Below are 24,469 nucleotides of genomic sequence, written 5' to 3'. Positions count from 1 at the left end.
TAGTTGTTAAATACCTGGGAGTGCTGGAAAATCTCACTAGACACCTATCTGCACCGTTAGGCACCTAACTCCTTTGAAAATCTGGCCCTAGGTACTTTTGCATTAACTCCACTTTCTTTCACTCAGCAGCACTGGAGCTTGTAAGGCCACAGGCTTGAACCTAATGGTGCATGGCTCTGGCTGAGATACTGCCCAGGGCCATTAGTGATATGGTCCCCTTTGTGCCTCTCACTCAATTAAATGAGCAATTTGTTCAAGATAATTCTGCATTACAAAATAATCTCATCTACAAATGTGCCAAAAACACCCCCGCAACCCTTGATAAATACTGGCTAAGGAAATGGCAGGTTCAGATTATTATACCCAGCAACTGCAGGATCCCCCCTTTCTTTAGATGACCAATGCCAACATTAGCCTCATGTTTTCTGTTGTGCCCCATTTCTTATGCCAGGGACCATGGGCGATAACCTGAAGCGGCCAGCAGCTGAATTTTCTATATATGCCTATGAACTCATTTATCCTTTTCCTTTAACACAGTCCCACTCATGGCTGTATTGTCATCGACAATGAAAGCCTTCATTCAAGCCATATGTGAACAGAGACATTTGTTTTATGAACTATTAATCTTTGTTTGGTAAACCAACATGCAGCTATCATAATTTATTGATCTTGCTAGCTGTCCCTTAAATAAATATAATTAGAGCTTCTGGTTTAGGTTTCAGCTTGATATTTGCCAGTAAAAGAATCAGTAAATATTAATCTACACTGAAACCAGCCCTCCTGCCCACAGGTGCCAACTTCACACCATTCCCTGGCAGTTTCACAATGGTGAGCTGCATTGGGTGGCAAATGGAGAAGACTGCCACACAAATACATATGAGCAAAATGCTCTGAAAATTGAGCCTCACTACTCTAAATTTAGTGGGCTAGTGTAAATGGCATAGCTCCCTTGACTTCAGTGGAGGTAAGCTGAATTACACCAGCTGGCCCATTGTGTCCAAAAATTTAACTCTGGATTTTTGGGAGTAAATTACTGCCCCAAACTAGGAGCATTAAAACCATGAGAGAACAATATTACTGGTGCCTCTATACTACAGTGATAGGTGTCCTGTGACTACCTTACATAGATAGATGAGATTAAAATTAGATCATCGCTGAACATCATTCCAAAATACAGTGGCAGAGACTTAGTCTCAGTAGTCATGTTACTGTACCTTGTCAACCCTTTTCCAGAATACACAGAGTGGTAATACGCGCTGCTTTCTTTAATGCCAATTCCATAGTAATGATACCTATGAAAAAGAAAAGGGACACACATAAAGATCTACAGGGAACTAAACTGGTGCTTAATTCAACTTTTCCTTAGACTCTATTTTAATTAAAGTAATGTTTCAAGTCACTGGGACAGATCCTGGTCCCACTGAAGGCAATGGGAATATTGGCTGGATGCTCCTCTTAGGCCTTGTCCACCCACAGTGCGTGCATTGATTCACTAGTTAAATCAGTGCAACTCCCTTCACATGGACACTCTTGACATAACACATAGTTGCACTGGTTTAAGTAATTTGGTTTAGAATCACAACTTTTAGTTAAACTGGTCAACTTTGTGTGTAGACCAGGCCTAAATTGCATTGGCATAACCCCTCCAAACTCAGTGGAGTTGCATCAGCTTAACTGAGGGGAAAATTTAGATTAAGTCCCCTTTGTATATTTCAAACATAAACAATAAAAGTAGTAATGTGTTTAAAAATGACTCATTAGTGTCACATTAGTATCACTTACATCAACATCATTTCCTCATCTATAAAAGCTAATAGCTTACTTTTTTATAGCACTGTTCATCCAGAAGGATGCCAAAGTTATAACCTGGTTTATAAACTCTCTATATTAACCCCTTCATCCCTGATATTTTAAAAAGTGTTCAGTAAGGAAGGAGATACCTAGAGGGAGGGAGAATTAGGTGGAGAAATTCTTAAGGGCTAGAGGTGGGCAATTGCAAGATCCCTGATGGACAGAAGAAGTGAGGTGGAGAGAAGAAGAATAACCACCTCAGGGTGATTTGTCGCATCACATGGCACATTGATAACTAGATTGGAAAAACTCTAGTAAATGTATGAGATGAAACAATCCTGCACTGGCAGGAAGGCTAGATGGTCACAGATGTCTAGATTCAATAGTCCTGATTCTGGGTGGGGGTATAAAATGGGGTTGTGTCTTCTGATTCTCCAATGTCCCTATGCTCTGGTAGAATCTGGAGAGTCACTGGGTAAGTGGTGGTGAGAAAGGGTTGGGGCAGGAGGCCAGCCCCCACTTTTCCCTATATATTGTCTTGCTGGTCTTCCTGTAGTTTAGCTCAATCTGAAGGGCTTAGCTCAGCCTGAGACCACATAGGCTCCTGGAAACTTCTACTTCTACTTTTCAAAGTACGAAAGTCACTTTTAAAGTAAGAAGTAAAAGCACCATAAAGTATCATATGGAGGAGAAGAGGAAGAGGACCGGTCCTGGGGCCGGTTTTGTTCAATATCTTCATAAATGATCTGGAGGATGGTGTGGATTGCACTCTCAGCAAATTTGCGGATGATACTAAACTGGGAGGAGTGGTAGATACGCTGGAGGGGAGGGATAGGATACAGAAGGACCTAGACAAATTGGAGGATTGGGCCAAAAGAAATCTGATGAGGTTCAATAAGGATAAGTGCAGGGTCCTGCACTTAGGACGGAAGAACCCAATGCACAGCTACAGACTAGGGACCGAATGGCTAGGCAGCAGTTCTGCGGAAAAGGACCTAGGGGTGACAGTGGACGAGAAGCTGGATATGAGTCAGCAGTGTGCCCTTGTTGCCAAGAAGGCCAATGGCATTTTGGGATGTATAAGTAGGGGCATAGCAAGCAGATCGAGGGACATGATTGTTCCCCTCTATTTGACATTGGTGAGGCCTCATCTGGAGTACTGTGTCCAGTTTTGGGCCCCACACTTCAAGAAGGATGTGGATAAATTGGAGAGAGTCCAGCAAAGGGCAACAAAAATGATTAGGGGACTGGAACACATGAGTTATGAGGAGAGGCTGAGGGAGCTGGGATTGTTTAGCCTGCAGAAGAGAAGAATGAGGGGGGATTTGATAGCTGCTTTCAACTACCTGAAAGGGGGTTCCAAAGAGGATGGCTCTAGACTGTTCTCAATGGTAGCAGATGACAGAACGAGGAGTAATGGTCTCAAGTTGCAGTGGGGGAGGTTTAGATTGGATATTAGGAAAAACTTTTTCACTAAGAGGGTGGTGAAACACTGGAATGCGTTACCTAGGGAGGTGGTTGAATCTCCTTCCTTAGAGGTTTTTAAGGTCAGGCTTGACAAAGCCCTGGCTGGGATGATTTAACTGGGAATTGGTCCTGCTTCGAGCAGAGGGTTGGACTAGATGACCTTCTGGGGTCCCTTCCAACCCTGATATTCTATGATTCTATGATTCTATGTGCTTTGGAAGTGATCCAGCATTGCATTATTAGTCTTGGAAGGTGAAAGAGACCTTAATTTTATGGCATCAAAGAGGTTTTAAATGAAACCTTTTCAAGAAAAGCATTGACTTTTCAGTCTGTGCATCAGAGCTAGATCATCATTTCCCAGTGTAACAAAAGAACTCAGTGTAAACAATTATCATGGTGAAAATCATTGTTGAACCTGTTGCTACCAATATAAGCCTCAATGTGTTGGAATAGATACAATTACTAATGAAATACTTGCTCCCTATGATGCTACGGGTGATCCTAATCTACCAATGGACAGTATATCTATATCAAATTGCTGTGCTCTGCAACCAAATTTGGGCCCTGATCTAGTATGATACTTAAGTGCATGCTTATTTTAAGCACATGACTAGTCCTGCTGACTTCAATGAGACAAGTGTTTTGTAGAAGAGCTATCTCCACAAAGTGGTATTTCTTTGATGATGTCTCTGAACAAGTTGATAAGCAATCCCAACTCAGCACTGTTGTTCCTTTTAGTATAACATTGTATCCTCACTGTTTTCTCTCCTGAGGGAGAAGGAAGGAATGGTAAAAGATGAAGGGTTTTATATTTTCAAAGCTGACATGGGGATTTAGATACAACTCCCATGAAAAGCAATTTTGATGAGAGTTATGTGTCTAAATTATCTGGTTGGCTTTGCAGATCCCAACTGAAGTACTACTTCTGCTGATGGCCGGCTTTGCTGTCAGCAGTCAAGGTTTTATAGCTAAGGAAATGTGATGCTAAGTGGTCATTGCTAAACACAGTACTGCTTTCATTGTTTACCTGAAATTTATGAGTAAAGGTAACTCCACCAAAACACCGTGATACCCATTGACCCTTGAGAAGAGCAAGATTTTGTCACCTACATTTTCATCATGTCCCTTGGTTCTTTGCCATGAGTATATTAGTTTGAGGATCGGTGACGTGACTAAGTACACATGAGCAGGCCAATTTTAAAGATGCATTAACATAGCTCCGAACTATGTCCACCTGCTTGAATCATTCCATTATTTGTGACCAATAGTTGCTCTGTAAAATCATATCAACAGGTGGCTTAGGCCCTAAATAACACCAATCAATGTCATAATGCTAAAGGATCTTACCTCCATAGCATAAACTTCTGTATCTGATCTCTCTTATGGATAGAAGTCATGAAGTTTCTTTCAGCCATTGTATTCCATATATTCTATATTAAAGAGTTGGGCTTGAACCAAACTTCTGGATCTGAACATTCCTGACATTTGGCAAAGTTCAGATGCAAACTTTTCACTCTGAGCTCATGGACATTTTTCTCCCATTGCATTGAAACTATTTTAGATGAGATTTAAGAGTGTTTGATATGAAATGTGTGAGAATATGTTCTAAAAAAATCAAACTTTTATCATTTAACAATTAAATATCAAGAGTTGTACATTAGATTAGAGAAAATATTATACAGAGCTATCACCCGTATTTAAAAAATGTTAAGTGCATTATAATATATGCACCATTGATTTGCTCATTTGCACTCTGTCACTAAAGCAACTTCTCAGATCTTATTCTAATATCTGAAATCTCTCAGCAGCTTCAAACACTTGCCATTTTTCAAACTAACCTCCTACAAAATAGTTCTTCTTTCCCAACAAATGTAGAATTCTAATTCATTATATAAAATATACAACTACATAGCTATATATTTACTATATTGTATATGATTATTAGGAATAAAATAAGATCCATGATCGTGAAGGATTTATTTCTTGATTTTCTCAACAGAACTATAAAAAGAAACAGACTAAACTGCTTTCCTTTTTTATTTCATTGGTCTGCTGTAACATATGTTCCTGTGCAACTAGTAGCCCTGATTTTAGCTTACACTGACACAAATGATGGCTGATAAGGAAATGATAGGATTAAGCTGTTCAGGGACTTGCAATAACTTGTTATCACGAGGCCAGCTGCCATATCAGTTTTATTAACCCACTAAATCACTCCTAATAAATAAGATAATAGTTTTCAGACATGATGGATAAAAGCTAAGATTTAACCGATCAAAGTCTACAAAGAAATTAAAATGTAACTTGAGCTCAAACACAATCTCCTGTGTGTCTACTCTACCCAGTATGTACATTTTCCTGAGTAGCTGTCACAGGTAATTCACAGATCATGGTGATTATTGTTTATTATTTCTATTCTGGGAGCGGCCACATTATGCTTGGCATTGTCCAAACACACAAGAGGACACAGTCCCTGCCCCAAAGAGTTTACAGACTATTATATACTAATCTGAGACAGTGTTTACAGCCTTTTCTATAGTGGGTCTCCTCCCATCTAGCTGGGATCTAGCCAGGATCCCCATCCCTTCAGCAATATGGGAAATACAGGGTAGTCATGACGAGAGCTGATTGAAGCCTGCTCTACAGTGAAACATGCTCTTTCATCTAAGCCAAAAAGTTCTGGTTTCAACAAAGATTTCATCAAAATGGGATTTGGGATCCAGAAAGAGAAAGAAAGATTCTTACACCCTAAAGGGCAGTAGGGGCACTGTCCTGGGATATGAGTGAGACAGGTTAAAGGCTCTATGCTGCCTAAATCAGAGGGATCTGGGGTGAAAAACTCTGCTTTCAATCAGTCAGAGCAGGGACTTGGAGCTGTGTGCCCTACCTACCATGACACCCGCACACATCTCTGCCTCTCTGCCAACACAATTCTGTTGTCACAAAAACCTTCCAGTGCAAAATAAAAACAAATGTTGGGACCTCAAAAGCTGCTGAGAAATGGAATTGTCATTCTCTGGTCAGCTCTGGTTGTGGCTGTGCTCTATCACTATCCTGACATATACGAGGTGAGAAGTACATTGTGAGATAATTTATTCATGGAAAGAGCAGGGGGGGGGTTCCTTTGAAATATTAGATTGTAAGCTCTCTGGGGCAGGGACTGTCTTTTGGTTCTATATCTGTACAGCACCCAGCACAATGGCATCTTCACTGGAGTTTCTAGATGCTACAGTAATACAATTAAAAATACTAAACAAGAATCTAAACCTTAGAACTGAAATAACTCCATTGTGTTACATTCTTTAAAAGAAAGAGTCTGAGTGCGAGGAAATGACTATGTCCAGCCGAAAGAACCCAGCTTTGCTCCTTATTGACATGTCTGTATTATAATGTGTACCTAGTAGTACCTAACCTCACTCAACCCCAGGTTCTGACCTGCTTATTTTCATTAGTGAGCAGTTAGGCTATGTCTACACTACAAGCCCTACAGCATTAATGGAAAGGTTCCTACATTAATGGAAGGGTTTTTTCCATCAGTGTAGGTAATCCACCTCTCTGAAAGGTGATAGTTAAGTTGATGGAAGAATTCATCCACTGACCTAGCTGTGTCTGCAGTGGGGGTTAGGTCAACCTAACTATGGCACTCAGGGCATGAAATTTTTCACATCAATCTAGATAATCCACCTCTCCGAGAGGTGTAGCTAGGTTAATGGAGAAATTCTTAATAACCTAGCCACATCTAGAACAGGACTGAACTATGGTGCTCAGGAAGTGAAATTTTTCACAGCCCTGAGCAACATAAGTAGGTCGATCTAATTTTTAAGTAAAAAGAAAAGGAGGACTTGTGGCACCTTAGAGACTAACTAATTTATCTGAGCATAAGTGAAGTGAGCTGTAGCTCATGAAAGCTTATGCTCAAATAAATTTGTGAGTCTCTAAGGTGCCACAAGTCCTCCTTTTCTTTTTGCGGATACAGACTAACACGGCTGCTTTACTCTGAAATCTAATTTGTAATTGTAGACCAGGTCGTCTCAGTGTAAATGAAAATCAGGCCCATGATGTTTTCAGAAAAAAAAACAGATAAAAAAAGAAGATCCCAATGCAAGATGTTTGAGCGAAACCTCTTGGTGCCTTACCCATTCGAAGAAAGTGTTCAAGAGCAGATAATCCATATGAAAACATCACTCATTAATACTGTCAAGGTCAGTGAGCCTGTGCAATCTGCTGAGTAAATGCCGGATGAGCTGTATTTCTGTACTAATATTGTACCATGTCTTCAAAAAGAGATGTGGGCAGTGACACTCATCTCTACACAATTAATGCTGGAGCTAGATCCCCATTTATAAATACATATTTATAAATTGTGCTATTACCTCTCTTTTAAACACCCCCCTCAACTTCACAGAAATCAATCCACCTGACATTTCACAGATGTATGATATTTACTGAAGGTAGAATTGCTTTTTTGAAGGTTTGGGGCAAAATCTGGTAACCTGCTTATTGATATGACAGGTCCAAAAAACTGAGGTGCATTTTGGGGACTTTTTTCTGGTATTTTCTGGTTTATAATAGCAATAGAATGGCTGAACCTAAGGTCCAGATTCATTGGGCTATGTGGGCTTTAGAAGAACTTGACTAGTCTGGAGAATTTGTGAGCTAGTTAGTTTTTTATGCATACAATGCCAACACCATAACGTTTAGAAGTCTGTATGAGATCAGTTACAAACCAAAGTTCTGGGACAATACATCAGTCCACACTTACATTAGGATGCCTGTAGCCATGACTGAGCTACTACAATAAGAGATTTCACTAAAGCAGACAATGCATGATCACCCTTCCACACCCCCACGCCCATCGGACTTTTAACCAACACAAGCTTCTTTCCAATAACAACTTTACTCCAAAAACTTCCTTTCAGCATTTAAAGGTGACCTGCAAGGGGGGAAAAACGAATTTGCGTTCCATTTGTTATTTTTCTTTGTGATATTCATAGCAACTGTGAAAAAACGGGATGGGGGTGGGAGTAATAGGCACCTATATAAGAAAAAGTCCCCAAAAAGGGGACTGTCCCTATAAAAATGGGCCATCTGGTCACCCTAGATATGTAAATAAAGCCTGAAAGATAGTTGGGCTTCCTTCCTCAACTATGCGCCCCCCATCTTGTCACTTTACAATCGAAATTTAGGTCTTGTCCCCTATTTTTCCTGGAAAACTCTATGGACCATTGGGAAACTGGTAGGATTTATGACATGAGAGAAATGAGGCAAGTGGAATAGAGTTGATAGAGATGGGAAGGGATTTTTATTCCAAATATTTAAAACATTTTGGTTCATTTTGTTTTTGTTAATACAATGCCTGAGAAACACTCGAGAAGGAAAAAATATGTTGCTATTAACAATTTGAAATTGTTAATTTTTAATCAAAGAAGGATTTGATTAAATCCTAAAGCTAAATTCCATATATGACATCTCCAGTGAGCTCACCAAAAAGCCAGGGAACCAACTTGCCGTTCCTGATATTTCTAAGATAAAGTCCAAAGTAAAAAAATAAGCAGCAGGGGGAAAAAAACTTTAAAAAACAGTCAACCAAACATCCTTCAGGCCATATAGTATAAATAATTCAAGAAGAACACAACCGTATGTTTTCCTTTTGCAGACCAGCTTTATTTTCTGTACTTTGTTTCACAGGTAAGAATTTTTCACACAGAGTCTTTTCCCAAGAGTTTTCTTATTACTCTTATTGTTATGGTTTTCCATCTTTGTTTGTTTATTTTATTCCTTGTTACTTGTCTCTGTTTTTCAGTCTTGCCTCAATAAACCATCACTCTATTGTGATCTCTTCTTTGAGTCAAGTCTATTTTCCTATACCCTGATTCAGGAAGGCACTTAAACACATGCCTAACTTTAAGCATGAGAGCTATCCTGGGACTACGCCTGTATTTGAAGGCACATGCATACTTAAGCACTTCTTGAATAAGGTCTAGAATAACTATGGACTAGTGCAGATAGATATATTCACAGAAACATGGATACCATTTATATCCCTTAACTTTCCTCATAGCAACATGGGCATTCTTAAGAAAAACTTCTTCTGAAACCAATAGAAATTCACAGATAAGAACTTGACTAAATTGGACTCAAGGTTGAGGACTGCTAACTTTTTTGAAAAATGCCTTCTAAAACAATAAAGTTTAACCAGACCCCCACTCCCCGGGAAAGTGTCCCCCTCACTTTTGAAATCCCCAGAATTCTAATTTCAGTATAAACTTTACAAAACCCAGCTAAGTATGGAAATTAGCTTTTAAGGTCACTCTAACAATCTTAAGTCTTCCCTGGTAGCACAGCCTCATAGACAGTCAACTTCAAACAACACAGAATGTTGCATCATTAACTTCCCACTGTTGTACAGCCTATACTCTATGTGGATGCATGGATAACGGTGCCTTACTTTGAATGGAAGAGAGTTTACTGAAATACCTGATTCCTAATTATTCACTGATTGTGCATCAAGGAATCATTTAGAACACCCTGCCTCTGTCCAATTTTGGTTTTCATCATATATGGTGTATTGGTGCATCAATACAGTACATTGCTCCTTACGTCCTTAAGAACATACACAATCCATGGAAAGACACACTTTTTATATTCTTGAACCAAAATCAAAATCACATTGGGGAAACTCAATCACACTTCCTCAGAGCTCTTGGGGTATTCAGAAAGAAAAGGTGTTGTCATACGATGAGATTCACAATAACATTACACCTGCTCTGCCTAGAGCTAAAAATGTAAGTCCAGGATGAACACCGACATCATTTACACACTAGGCATCATGCTTACTTATCATAAACACACATGTAAAAAATCATCATGCTGTATTCCTAAAGCACAACACTCCACAGACCAGCTATACAAATCAGCAGGTGCATCTGATGAAGTGGGTTATAGCCCACGAAAGCTAATGCCCAAATAAATGTGTTAGTCTCTAAGGTGCCACAAGGACTCCTCGTTGTTTTTGCTAATACAAACTAACAAGGTGACACCTCTGAAACAAATCAACTGGTTGATTAGACGGAAGAAGTCTGCAGCTAAAATTATGAACTCTCAAAGTCCTTCTAAAACTATCCTTAACAAAGATCATTTGTATATTTTCTTCTAGGTTTAGCACTAAATGCCTGTCTCTAATAGTTTCAGCTGAAGATTTACTGTAATTTGGAAATGGGAGTGAAAAGCTGCCAGGTTTGCAAACCAGAATAATAACAATCATAATTCAATGATGCAATTTTCCCAGCAAAAATGAGCAAGTATAACAAATATCTGACAAAAGTTTGGAAACACCACAAAGGATCCATGACATTATAAAGATAATGGAAAATCTGGGAAAAAGCCATTACATTTAAAATCATGCATGCAATAATTTTTCTAAAATTCAGACTGTTTGTCAGTTCCATCTCTCTCTCTCTCGCACACACACACACACAAAATGTCATCTGTAGCTCTAGTTATTTGAATGCAGATTTTGTGGCTTAATGCATAAAATACGGACACAGAAGTATTGCATGTTGTACTGTCTATACTCTATGTGGATACATGGATAATTGTGCCTTACTTTGAATGGCCTCTTGTCCCAAGCCGCCGTGTGGTAAGCAGGGGGAATTTCTGACGAATGGTCTAATGAAAAAGTCAGGCATATTAGTTTCTAGCAAGGGCATGTTTCCTTTGTCAGCAGCTCTGAAAAGTTTGTCTTGAAAAAGCAAATGTTGAACAGTGGATAAATACTTATTCCTGAACATATTAAAAATAAAGCGTAGACTTGTAGTATAAGAGGAGACTGCAGAGACCGAAAACTGTTACATTTGTGATTCATGAATAAGTGTTATTTCAATGCTATCAAGATCCACAAACAACTAAACAAATTATTTATGCTTTCTAGAGCCCAGAGTAGAGGTGACTTGAAAGATTAGGGCATTTCATACCCTCAGTCACCCCACTTTGTAACTCCAGATCTCCCCATAAGTGTGTACGTGCACACACACACACACACCACAAGATCTCCTTCCCAGTCTCGCTCTTACTTGTCACCACAAAGACTAGTTGTCTTCAGGAGAAACCCATTCAATGGGTTGCACTTAAGCAGCACTGGATTCTTTGCCCCAGCCTCTAGGGAGGCCGTCAGGTGGAACAAAAGGACCGGTAGCAGGGATTCTACTCTGGCAGGTACTGCGTGGTGTGTCTGGGCTCTAGGGGAGAAAGGAAGGCACCAGGCCTGGAAGGTGTTTAGGCCCTGGGGAAGAAAGGTAGGTACCAGGTGTCAGCACTGGAAATGGAAAGAGGAGATGCCGGGCCAGGCAGTGTGCCAGGGGGCTGAAAGTACTTGAGAGTGCTTCTGGAGGAGGAGGAGAAGCAGCAGTACTGGGGAGTGGGTCAAGGCTGTGTAGAGGTGATGACAGAACTGGGGACCATGGGGAACAGGGAAGGGGCAAATGACTCCTTGTGATGGCTCCTCTCACTCCCCCCACCCTGAACCAAGCTGCAATACTGCAAAGGCTGGAGAAAGCCAGCTCAGGGAGAGCTCCCCCACCGCAGTGCAGCAGCAGGCCAGGATTCTAAAATCATGTCTGTCCCACTTGAGCAGTTCAGGGTGGGAGGAAACTGCTGGGGTGATCTAATAACACCCACATGAGAAATGACATCACACTGTGCTAAAATGTTCAGCAGATGGGTTTGCTTTTAACACCCACTCCTAGCCCTACTGCACCTGCTGGGGCCTCGGACTCAGATCTAGAGACTGACTCATGCCAGCAGGACAGCTCTGCTGCATGAGAGGAGGAAGCAGTGGGCACTCCCTTCCCTGGCAGGCCAGCTTTGCTGGCTGGTATATATGGGGGAGAAACGGGAGAGAAGAGATATGTCCTCACCCTCACCTACTTCCTTTCAGACAGATAGTGCCAAATGGGGGAGCAGGACCTATGCTTCCCAATGGGATTGTGGCCAGGCTATGGGAGTGGGGTGCTCCTTACTGGTTGTAATCTCTGCCTGAATAAAATACAGTGACAGAAGGATTTACATTGACAGTAGGATACAATGACTGAATGCTTCCCATCCCTCTGACAGGGCATCACAGATCCACAGGGTGTGCTATGCCAGCCCTCGACAGGTGAATATTTGAATTTTGATAGAACCTAGGATCTCAAAGCACATTGTAAACACTGCTTGGTTTAGTTTTTCACTCCGTGGGAAGTAGTTTTATTACAAATCTGAGGCACAGAAGGGTAAGTAATTTTTCTAAGCTTGCACAGAGAGTCAGAGACAAAGCTAGAGATAAGATTCAGGTGGCCTGGTTCCAATTCCCTTTTCACTGATGACTCAGACACAATCACTCTGGATTCATCTTGATGCATATTAAACAATACTAATGGAAACCTGGAAAAAAAATGACCCAAACAAAACTGCCATTAATCCTAAGTAAGGATGGCAGGATTTGGCCCTTAGATATTTTGTTTTGTAATGGATTGATTTTTCATCTTAAATGTGCAATCTGGAGGCTAAGACATACAAATTTCTCTCTCTCTCTCTCTCATACTTATATGACCCCCCGCTATTGCCCTAGTATCAGAGTGCCTCACACTTTTAATGTATTTATGATTATCCCCATTTTATAGATCAGGAATTGAGGCACAGAGGGACTAAATGGCTTGCCCAAGGTCACACAGGAAGTCTGTGGCAGAGCAGGGACTTACACCCATGTCTCCCAAATCCTAGGCTAGTGCCCTAATCATCTTTCCACACCAATAATTGTTTCAATGAGGCTTAAGGCAGTAGATGTACCAAATGAAAAGTCCTTTATCCCATAAGCAGAGGAAATAAAATTCACAATAAAAATACTGTTTAAGTGGAAATTTGTTGTTTCTCCCAATAATACTGAAGTCATTTAAGCAACGTGAGATGGGAACTCCCCAAATACATCCAATGCAGGTAACAAAATATGAGGAGTGAACGTTTTATGATCTGGAGTTGATTTCCATTACCGTTATTTCGTTAGACTAACAAATGCATTTCTGTAAGCAAACTGAATGGATCAGTGGTGTTTTACAAAATTGATCTGTGATGCCTTCTTGGTTTTCCGTTTCACTAACTGTATGTATGGGATTTAATTTGGAAAGTCCATATCTCTCACTCTGGTTAAATGATTTTAGGACTAATTGGGTGGGAGAGGTTGAAGGGGGAGGCGGGTTCAACAGTTTCCCACTTAGAAACTCATTCTGCTCTGAACTCTTCTTCTTCTCCTACTGTACCTCACAACATTTCTCTCTGTAATTGCACTAAAGACTGCCAAGTATAAAGCTGAGTGTTCTGTCCCAGATCCCTCAGGCTGCACCTTTTATATGAAGAATCACATTCCTCTCATTGCAAAGCAAAGGCTGCGAGAGAGAATGTCTCTTCCAGATTTCACAGTGCAAATCAAGAGGAATCTTAATTTCATTTCTTTGAGGTTGTTGTCTTAGCCCTGGTCTACACTAGGACTTTAGGTCGAATTTAGCAGCGGTAAATCAATGTAAACCTGCACCCGTCCACACGATGAAGCCCTTTTTTTCGACTTAAAGGTGACCGCTCTGGACAGCACTCTCAACTCAGATGCACTGGCCAGGTAGACAGGAAAAGAACCGTGAACTTTTGAATCTCATTTCCTGTTTGGCCAGCATGGCAAGCTGCAGGTGACCATGCAGAGCTCATCAGCAGAGGTGACCAGGCAGAGGTCATCAGCAGAGGGAACGGGGGCCTGACGATATGTACCCAGAACCACCCGCGACAATGTTTTAGCCCCATCAGGCATTGGGATCTCAACCCAGAATTCCAATGGGCAGCGGAGACTGCGGGAACTGTGGGATAGCTACCCACAGTGCAACGCTCCGGAAGTCGATGCTTGCCTCGGTACTGTGGAAGCACTCCGCCGAGTTAACGCACTTAATGCACTTAGAGCATTTTCTGTGGGGACACACACACTCAAATATATAAAACCGATTTCTAAAAAACCGACTTCTCTAAATTCAACCTAATTTCATAGTGGAGCCATACCGTAAGACTCTGTTCAGAGGGAGCAATGCAGGTTTAGTTGGACCCCATTTAATTCAAAGACGCAGGGGCTCTAGAAAGCAGAAGGATTTGTTCATTTCTGAGAGTCGTGATAACAGGGGAGGAGTTAAACATGGTTCTGTGGAAGAATTAGTCTGACAAGCAATGGACCGCCAGATGTTTGCTCCTTTACCTTCCCAAACGTCGCAGCACAGGCAGGTTCTAGCTTCTCTTTCCTGCAGAAGTCTAAATAATGTGCATAAAGGATGCACCTTGGTAAACAAACTCCCTCACACACGATGTAGTTTTCTTCCAGCCTGCAGAGTAAAAACAATAACCAGAATGAAAAGCCATCCCGTGGGTTCCCCCATTTTGTTGTCCCTCCCTTCTTTTCCACTGCCCTGTCTGCAACATTTACTGAGAGCTCTCACTACAGCTTACTAGTCAGCAACTTACTGTACAGCACCTTGGGCAAGATGGAGGAGTGGAACGGCTTATGCTGGTCTGCTGTGCTTTATGTGTGACAACCAGCACGGTAGCTTTCTTCTCCAGCAAGAGGGAGAACAAAATCACCACCACCAAATAAGGGGAAGGATTCCTCCCTGGTGTTACTCCCTGAAACGCAACTGATTTACCTGCAAGGATCATTTTAACCCTATCACTTTTGACTGATCCAGAGCCTAAATCTAGATCCTGATTCAGTGCCTGGACTAATTCAATATGCAACTTCTGTCTAAAAACCCAGAGAAACTGGAAATGCTTATTTAGAGAGGGGCTGAACTGGAATTGAGGCACAACCTCATCTAGAGGTTATTTTTGTTTCCCAGACTCCTGTCTGAACGGGTGTGAGCCTGCATCTCTTAATATCTTGCCACTTCATTTAAAAGTGACACAGAGGCTAGCAGTGACGGACACTAAGTTGGTACTTCCAGGAATGAAACGAAGCCTGGTCCTTTCATCTTGTATTCGGTGAATATGGCGAGTGGGGATACCTGTGAGCTCTCAGTCTTGGAGCTATTTCACCCCTGGCCCATTTCTACCCCTCACTATTATCAATGCCATTCCCACATAACAGCTTCCTCTTCGCTCAAATTGCATACATGCATAAAAGGACTTGCTGTAGAAACCTCTATTGAATCGGTTTACGGCCCACTCCCCAGGTTAAACTAGCCTGAGAAATCTGGGGTAGCAATGCAGTCCTGTGTTTACTTTATATGGATTTCACTGTTAGAGGAAGTAATCTAGGGCTAAATCTGAAGTTTGTAACAAAGATCTCGCTGACTTCAGTGGGAGATTTCCCTGACTTCAACCATGCTCCGAAGGGAATATTTCCCAAATAAGGGCTGTTCTTGGGTGTTTTCTTTGCTGGAATAAAATACAGTAACATCAGGGTTTCCAGTCTGGGAACAATGACCAGCTGCATTACAATTCAGTAAAACTACCAAAGGCATGACAATTAACTGCTCCTTTCACAAATGTATGTCTTAATTAATCACTCATCTTCACGTTTTTCCAGGATATGGCTATTTATTTTTAGAGGCAGGGGTAACAGTACCGCATTGAAATAAACTGGTGCTAGGCAGCTATAAATCAGATGCTGGTTAATATTGAATTATTGGGTAACCAGAAGAGAATATTTCTGTTGGGATCTTTATGCTTTCAATTGATTTCTATTTCGGAGATTTGGCTTAGATTGTATGTTGAGCTGCGATAAATCAGTAGCAGTGAAAGTATTCGTAAACAGGTTTACACTTCCAGAGACAGGGCCTTAAAATAAGTCCCACTGTGTTTTACTACAGTCTGCATTAAAGCTAGTAAAAGCCACCCATATACTCCCTAGCAAATCTACTTCGGATATCTTGTGAGCTATGTTTTTAGATCGTTTTTTTCCCCTCCAAAACAGCACCAGATTAAATGGCAAATATTGTGAAAATGGGCTACAGAGACCAATTTCATGATTGGATAAACAAATACTTAAATTCCCTTTGTGGTCCGAAATCTTAATTTTTGATTCATTTGACCAATATACAGCAATAGACGCATTTTCTGCAAGTAGTAAAGTAACTTCCTTTGGGAAAGCTTTCCTTACACAGATTTTACCACCCTAATGCACTCAGACTTTGTAAATAATTATTAGCTTTCCTCCCACGAAAGAAAGAAAGAAAGAAAGAAAGAAAGAAAGAAAGAAAGAAAGAAAGAAAGAAAGAAAGAAAGAAAGAAAGAAAGAAAGAAAGAAAGAAAGAAAGAAAGAAAGAACTCCTTGTAGTACAGGTGTGCTCTGTGTGTAGATGGGCAAGAGCCTTACCACTGTAGGGTGAGCTGGGTCTGTTTCTTTTTGTCCTTCATAATCTGCGTGATGGTTTTCTTCGGAGACAGGTTTTTGTCGAAGGATTTTATTTTACTGTCATGAATATCTGTATCCTCCTCTTCTGAGGAAAGGGCTTCACTGTTAAAATGTATTTCTGAGTGTCAGGGGGAAAAGAAAATAAATCCAAGTGCATCGTTACATTTGTTTATCACATTTCCATTTGAAAGAGTATTTTCGATTTCCCTGATTCAATCCTAAATTCCCTTCCTTTGATTTTATATCTCTGTGTGTACGTTGATCTAGATATCCGCAGGCGGGTGTATTACACAGATACTTATTACATGTCCCTACACTCTGCGATGAACTAGGTTAGACAGATAGATCTATCGAGTTCATCTAATGTATCTATGCAATCGCCAAGTACGAGCGATATCTGTGTAATGTGACCGGTTGTGTATGCCAGGGATGGTCTAGCACCGGCATTACACTCCTGGCTTTGAGATGACATAGACAGCCTCAGATCCAGGCTACACCTATCTACCTAAGACTCCTGGGGCGCAGGGAACCCGCCGTTCGCACCCCGCCCTATGGACACACTGAAATAGACCCGCTGCCTGCAGGTGGGAGCGGAAAGCGGGGAGATAGAGGCACGATCCGATGCTCTTTAGAGGGCAGTTACACAGCAGTTCCCCCGCGGGGGTAGCGCTCTTACCTGACTTGATCCCAATGGGCAGGCCAGGCTCCGGATCGCCCTGCTCTTGGCTGTCCAGCGAACTGGCTTGCTGCAGCGCCGGGGCGCATAGCCCCTGCTCCGGGTAGGAGAGCAAGGCCTTCCCCAGCAGGCCCTCATAGCAATCCTCCTGGAGCCCGGGGGACCCCTTCTGCGAGGGCTGCAGGAAGGAGTCGTCTTCTCCCTCCGGCGCCTTAGCCATGCTCTTCATTGGCACATTCCCCCAGCAGCGTCCATGCGAGCAGCAGCCCCCTCCCGGGGGCAGGCAGGCGTCTCACGCCTTCAGCAGGGCTGGGGGCGCAGGGGGCACCGACAAGGACATCAGCCCCTGGGCGAGCCCCGCTTCTCCCCCTCCCCCTCCAAGCAGCCTGGTGCCCTGGAGGAGTCTGACTCTGGGTGCCACTCTTGCAGATCAGCCACCCCAGCCACGGACACTGGCAGGATGCCTGCAGCAGGAGAGGGACGTCGGGGGCAGGTTTGGCTTAACCTCTAGTCCCAGGGGGCTGCATGGCTCCTCCGTCCCAATGAGATCGGGCCCCGTTCACAGTGCCTCGCGCGCGCCACACGCCCAGCTGCCTGCACGCCCTTTATGCTGGCCGGCAGCCCCAGGAGCGCTGCTCGTCCCCCATCCCTCCCTGCAGAGGGGCAGGTCCCAGCGAAGAGCCCCCGTCCGCGGGAGCCGCCGTGTGAACTACACGGGCTCCGACGTCACTGACGGGACTGAAAGCGGTTTAGTCCTGGCCCCGGGGGAGTGTGTGGGGGGACCCGGCGCAGAGCCGAGCTGGAGCAGGGTTAATGGTTAACCCCGCAGAACAAGCATTTCTGATTGTGTTTCTAGCCCGCCTTTCATATCTCCAGCGGGGCGGGGGGGGGGGGGGGGGGCTGTGGTCCCCGCAGCACCCAGGGGCTTGAGAAGAAGCAGCGGTGCCCACGGTCACGCAGGTGGAGGCAGAGAAACTTACAACCAGGCTGGCAAACAAGTGGCGCCGGCGCGCAGCCAGGTCAGGGCAGCCTGCCCAGCTGTCCCGGGTCAGATCCTTCCTCCTCGAGGGAAGAAGAGGGGCCAGCTGAGGGGGGGAGGGGAGGAGGGGCTCTGCAGGGACCAGGGAAAGAACACAGGGACTTACATACATACCATTCCCCAAAGGTCGGGCTCTGGCCCCACCCTGCTCTGACCGTCGCATTCACTGTGGGTCTTTGAAAGGACTTGCGTTTGCATTGCTCTTTAAGGGAGAGCACAGAGCTGGGTGGGCATTTTGCGTGGGGCGGGTTTGCCAGCTGGCCCAAAGGGACACGTTGTGGAGAGATGTGTGGATGAGGGGCCGGGGGCGGGAAGCATTCTGATACAATGGACACCTTCCCCTGGCCTGGTTTTGGAACTCAGCCTTTCCACTTTTCATTTTCAAAATGGCTTTTTGTTTTGAGGTTTCTTTTCTTTTAAATTCTAATTTAAAAAAAAATCAAATGGTCAAAATGGGAATGAAATATTTTGATTTTATTGAAATGAAACATTTCCATCAATCCAAAATTATTTTAGTCATTTGTTGCTGAGAATTTCGTTTGACAGGAAATTTCTGATTTTTGTGTGTGTGTTCAGGTTCCATTTCAGAATGGGACAAATGTTGAAATCATGGAATTTCCTGTGCAATGGGAAATCCAGTTCCTGCCCACCTCTGGAGAGCAGCGCTCTTACAGGCATGCAAACTTAACATGAGCTGAGCACTAGATAGTTTCCTAGCTCTGGGCTGATGTGCCAGAAAGGGAAGAGGGACAAAGAGTTTTGCTTTGCCTAGGCCTTGTTCCTGCACCAGCTAAAACTTTGCTCATCTTACTTCTGGTGTACAAAGATTAAGGCACTCTAGCATTGACAGTGGTAAGGACAAGGAAGGGGGAGTGTGAGGGCGGAGCTAGGGCCCACCCCCTTCACTGGCACCAGCTTGCAGTGTTGGACCATCACTGGGTATGTGATTCATGAAGCAGCTGCTCCAGTGCGCACTCTCCCAGTCTCCATTGCTTTGCACTTCATGGCATCATTCATGCCTGTAACAAGAGGCAGAACACTACCATTCTAACTTCAGTGGTTTCTACCCACTCTACCCAAAGGTGTCAGATGACACAAGGTGTCCAGTGAAGTTGATGTTCAGCCTTTCCTCATGACCACAGCATCAGCCCAACACAGGTGGCATTGCCAAGAAAGCCTTGTCTGCGCTTATATATGCCAAAAGGATCAGAGCTACAGTGTGAATATGAATGACAGAATTTAGAAATGGAAAAGACCTATGAGGTCATCCCAGTCATTCCTCTGCCAGGGCAGGATTGTTCCTACTAGTAAATTTCTTAGTGATTCGTTCATTCTACTTCTAAGTGTCCCAAGTGAGGGTGTTTTCCCCTTTTCCCTTTGGATATTATTCCATGGCCTAATAGATCTCACCGTCAGGAAATCATATTCAGCCAAAATCTTCCCTTATTTACTTTCATCTTGTTAACTCTTTCTGTGACCCTCTAAAATTTCTCTCCCCCCAGGAGGAGAGGGACGTCGGAGACAGGTTTGGCTTAACCTATAGTCCCGGGGGCTGGAGGGCTCCTCCATCCCAATGAGATTGGCCCCCGTTCACAGTGCCTCGCGCATGCCACATGCCCAGCTGCCTGCATGCCCTTTATGCTGGCCGGCAGCCCCAGGAGTGCTGCTCTTCCCCGATCCCTCCCTGCAGAGGGGCAGGTCCCAGCGAAGAGTTACACCATTACACAGTTTGTACATCTGTAAACTACTACCATGTCCCTTTCCCCTCAGTCTTTACTAAGTAGTTATCACTCAGCATTCAAACAACACACACAAGACCAAATCCTGACTCAGTTTATACTTCAATTCTTACTCAGTCAAAGCGTTCATCAGACCAAATTCAACCCCGAGTTTCACTGATGCAACTGCATTGCCTGGTGTAACTGAGAATTGAATGTGGCTCTTTGACTTCACTGAGAGTTCACATCACTGAGACAGTACTTTGAGAGTTGGTCCACAGTAATTAGCTCTTTCAACATTTCCTCTAAAGTAAATCCTTCCAGTCCCTAATTATTTGTATCCATCTTCTCTGAGCACACTCTAGTGTGTTGTGTCTTTCTGGTAATGAGGTGCCCAAAATTGAATGTACTATTTCTTGCCAAGGAACCTGATTCTATGGCCTTGGGAGTAACTCCACTGAAATCAACAGGATTATGACAATGTAAAAATGGATCGAGACAGTGGTGAATCAGGTCTAGGGGCCAGCTGGCTCCCATCCTTGGTGGAGTCAGACAGTTATGACTGCCTCCTGTACAGAGTGCCCCCTTCCTTTAACACACCTGCTCTGGTTCAGTCATGATTTGGCCTATTGAGAGAGAGAGAGCATGCTGAAAAGAGCCACTGCTTCAATTAACTTTACTGAAAGTCTGCAATGACTTTTAAGAGCTACTTAAGCAAATCTAAATGCTCAATGAATTTAACAACCTTTGTCGAGCTCATATAAACAGTCATCTACTTGTCCTTTCAAAGCCAGTGAAAGATTGTCCTGTGGTGTTGCCAGCTTAATATAAAACTAAGCATATGTTTGCAATAGTAAAGAAAGAAAATAGGATAGACTAGAGCACCTAAGCAAACACACACCGAGTGTATGAGAACTAGTATCTCATCCAGTGCCACATTACGTGAGCAAACATGTCTATTCTATAATTAATAGAAATAAAATAAGTAACAGTTTTTATAAATACAGGTAATAGTTAACTGTCAGTTATTCTTTGCTGATGTTGGGTAGACAGTGCACTTTAATAAGCCTAAAATAGTTCCAACAGGTTTTATTTGAAAAATATATGTTGATATACTAATCTATGGAAGGAAAAATTATCCTAGGGGTATTGAGTTACAGTGTGTAGAAATAGCTTGCTTGAAAGCAGAAAAAGCAAAAATGCATTTGGCATTTATAATTTCATCAAAATCCAATCCCCCCACCTTATTCCTGGGGCTAAAACCCCTGTTCTTGCCTTGGTCTCCATCTTTCCCTTTGACTACTCCAGCCTGAACTGCCTTGTCTCAGGCCAGACTGCTTCCTTCCAGTCTAGCCAGGGTCCTGAAGCAAAAATTGTTACTTTCTCATTGCTTAAACTGTGTTGCTCCCATATTATTGTTATTTGCCCTCAGTATTACATCATGGGGATTTCTTTTTAAAAAATAGCCTTCAAAACTTACAAGATCTTTATGCATAAAAAGGGGAAACCTACTGTCTAAAATTTGTTCCCATGAGTCACCAATAGCGCCTGACCTCAAATCAACCCCTTAGATTTGGGTAGTTAGGAGTGTTATTAAACCCTATGCAGAATTCCTGCATTTTAGGTGCTCAAATGCACTCATAGTCCTTGACTTTTCTTAAGGTTCTCACAATGTCTAACAGGGCTGTCTTCTGGAGGACACTGATCATGATGTCTTGTACTCTTAACATGTCCTTGAGCTGCTCCTCATACCTTTTGGGATTGCTGTAAGTGCTCCAACAATCACAGGGATCATCTATGTTCTAGTTTTCTGCAATGGATCCATTTTGTGGAAGCGTTCTTCATTCCTCACTGTCTCCTCTTGTTTCTTTTTTATGCTTCTATCTGCTGGCACATCACTATCAATTAACATGGGCTTTCTTGTCTTCTTTTCTACAACCACTATGTCCAGCCTGTGACACCTGCACCGTTTGGTCTGAGACAATTACCAGATCCTACAAAATCTTAGCCACTTTGTTCTTTAGAGCACTTTCAATCTGGTGGTCGTAGTTCTGCATGGCTCATTTGAATCTGTACTTGCCACAGAAGCTCCAGTGCGGGCACTCGTTTAACCTCGTTGTACCTGTTCATGTACTCTCTCCCAGCCAGGTTCCTGCAGGCATTCAGTGTGCAAGCACTCCTTTTCGGAACACATTCTGCAGTTCGGGGATCAGTTCTGTTGATCAATTTTGTTGTGAATGTAATTAAGTCTTAATGACTGCTCATGTGCACTCATAATAACTCTCTGTCTCTCTTTTGAGGTTTGCAGTGTATTCTGGAGCGCTGTTGGTTTCAGGATATTAGAGAGACAAGGTGGGTGAGGTAATATCTTGTATTTGACTGGGCCTGAAGAAGAGCTCTGTGTTGGCTCAAAAGTTTGTCTCTTTCACCAACAGTAGTTGGTTCAATAAAAGATATTACCTCACCCACCTTGTGTCTCTTTTGAGGTATCCTTCTACAAGCCATGAATTTGTTAATCTTGGTTAATCGCTGAAGTGTTCAATCTCTCTCCACCACTTTCCATGCACTGATTTCTGTGTAAATCTTTCAAGTCTGTCTCTGACAATTTGTTTTCTACTTTTTTTTATTGGGCTTTCTTGGGCTGGGATACACAGACAGCCATTGCTTGTTATTGCCATCAGATAATCTTCTACTCTGGTTGACTCCATATATATTTTGATGTTGCATTCTTCATTGTCAATTGCTTCCTCCACAGATAGCAGACCTTTTCCTCCATTGCAAGATCAGATGTAAATCCTGTCCGTATCTTTTCTTCTCCTCTTGATTTTGCTTGATCACCCCAGCAGTGTATGCTACAACTGGTATCACTCACATATGAATGGCTGCAGTCAAATTCTTCAAGTTGAGTTTTGTCCTTATACCAGTTCTTATTCATCTGTAATAATCTTTTCTCACTTCTCCTTTGACTTCCTTATGTTGTAATTCCAACAGTTCCCTAATTCCAAGGCATTATTATTATTGCTAGTATTATTGTAGTGCCTAGTGTTCTAGTCATGGACCAGGACCAGGTTGTGCTAGCTCTGTACAAACACAGAACTAAACAATGGTCCTTGCCCCACTCATAAGAACATAAGAACCGCCATACTGGGTCAGACCAGAGTATCCTGTCTAGCCCAGTATCCTGTCTTCTGACAGTGGCCAATGTCAGGTGCCCCAGGGGGAATGAAGAGAACAGGTAACCATCAAGTGATCCTTCCCATCGCCTATTCCCAGCTTCTGGCAAACAGAGGCCAGGGACACCATCTCTGCCCATCCTGGCTAATACCCATTGATGGGACTTATCCTCCATGAATTTATCTAGTTCTTTTTTGAACCCTGTTATAGTCTTGGCCTTCACAACATCCTCTGGCAAAGAGTTCCACAGGTTGACTATGCATTGTGTGAAGAAATACTTCCTTTTGTTTGTTTTAAACCTGATGCCTATTAATTTCATTGGGTGACCCCTAATTCTTGTCTTATGAGGAGTAAATAACACTTCCTTACTTACTTTCTCCACACCAGTCATGATTTTATAGACCTCAATCATATCCCCCCTTAGTCATCTCTTTTCCAAGCTGAAAAGTCCCAGTTTTATTAATCTCTCCGCATACAGAAGCTGTTCCATACCCCTAATCATTTTTGTTGCTCTTTTCTGAACCTTTCCAATTCCAATATATCTTTTTGGAGATGGGGTGACCACATCTGCACACAGTAATCAAGATGTGGGCGTACCAAGTATATATAGAGAGGCAATATCATATTTTCTGTCTTATTATCTATCCCTTTCTTGACGATTTCCAACATTCTGTTTGCTTTTTTTGACTGTCACTGCACATTGAGTTGACATTTTCAGAGAACTATCCACAATGACTCCAAGATCTCTTTCTTGAGTGGTAACAGCTAATTTAGACCCCATCATTATATATGTACAGTTGTGATTATGTTTTCCTATGTGCATTACTTTGCATTTACAATCTACATATAAAACAAGATACAACATATGGGGACAGACAGATGGGGGAGTACAAGGAAACAGTGAGATGATATTGGTCAGTATGATAGGCAGTGGTCTCATCACACCAACAGCCTAAACCACTGGCAAGATAATTTGTGGGCATCATAGCAAAGGAGAGTTCTGAGGGGGGATTTCAAGGTGGATAATTGAATAGCTTTGTGGATATTCCCAGGGAGCACCTCCTAAGTGTGAGAGGCAGTATGGGAAAAGGTGCTTGTTTGAATATTTACCAAGTTGGCTACAGAAGGCCCATGCCCTTCCCTAGCATATCTGAGCTAGCAGCCCTTTACTTCAAGGCTCTAGACAACTC

At 42.7% G+C, this 24,469-nt stretch overlaps 1 protein-coding gene across 1 annotated transcript in view; it reads right to left on the bottom strand.

Annotated features, from left to right (window-relative positions):
* Positions 1-17,568, bottom strand: part of RFX6 (regulatory factor X6) — a 54,108-nt gene extending 36,540 nt beyond the window's left edge. Inside the window, exons 1-5 of the mRNA XM_073335176.1 lie at positions 17,349-17,568; positions 16,634-16,790; positions 14,522-14,645; positions 10,865-10,926; positions 1,215-1,292 (exon numbers count right to left, since the gene is read on the bottom strand). Coding sequence (XP_073191277.1) covers positions 1,215-1,292; positions 10,865-10,926; positions 14,522-14,645; positions 16,634-16,790; positions 17,349-17,568 — 641 coding nt within the window. The remainder of the gene's footprint in view (positions 1-1,214; positions 1,293-10,864; positions 10,927-14,521; positions 14,646-16,633; positions 16,791-17,348) is intronic.
* Positions 17,569-24,469: the final 6,901 nt, after the last annotated feature.

Source organism: Lepidochelys kempii, chromosome 3, assembly GCF_965140285.1.
Source record: "Lepidochelys kempii isolate rLepKem1 chromosome 3, rLepKem1.hap1, whole genome shotgun sequence".
In the NCBI taxonomy this organism is placed as follows: domain Eukaryota; kingdom Metazoa; phylum Chordata; order Testudines; family Cheloniidae; genus Lepidochelys; species Lepidochelys kempii.
The sequence above is the reverse complement of the archived record's forward strand: the minus strand, read 5'-3'. Positions and strand labels throughout refer to the sequence as shown.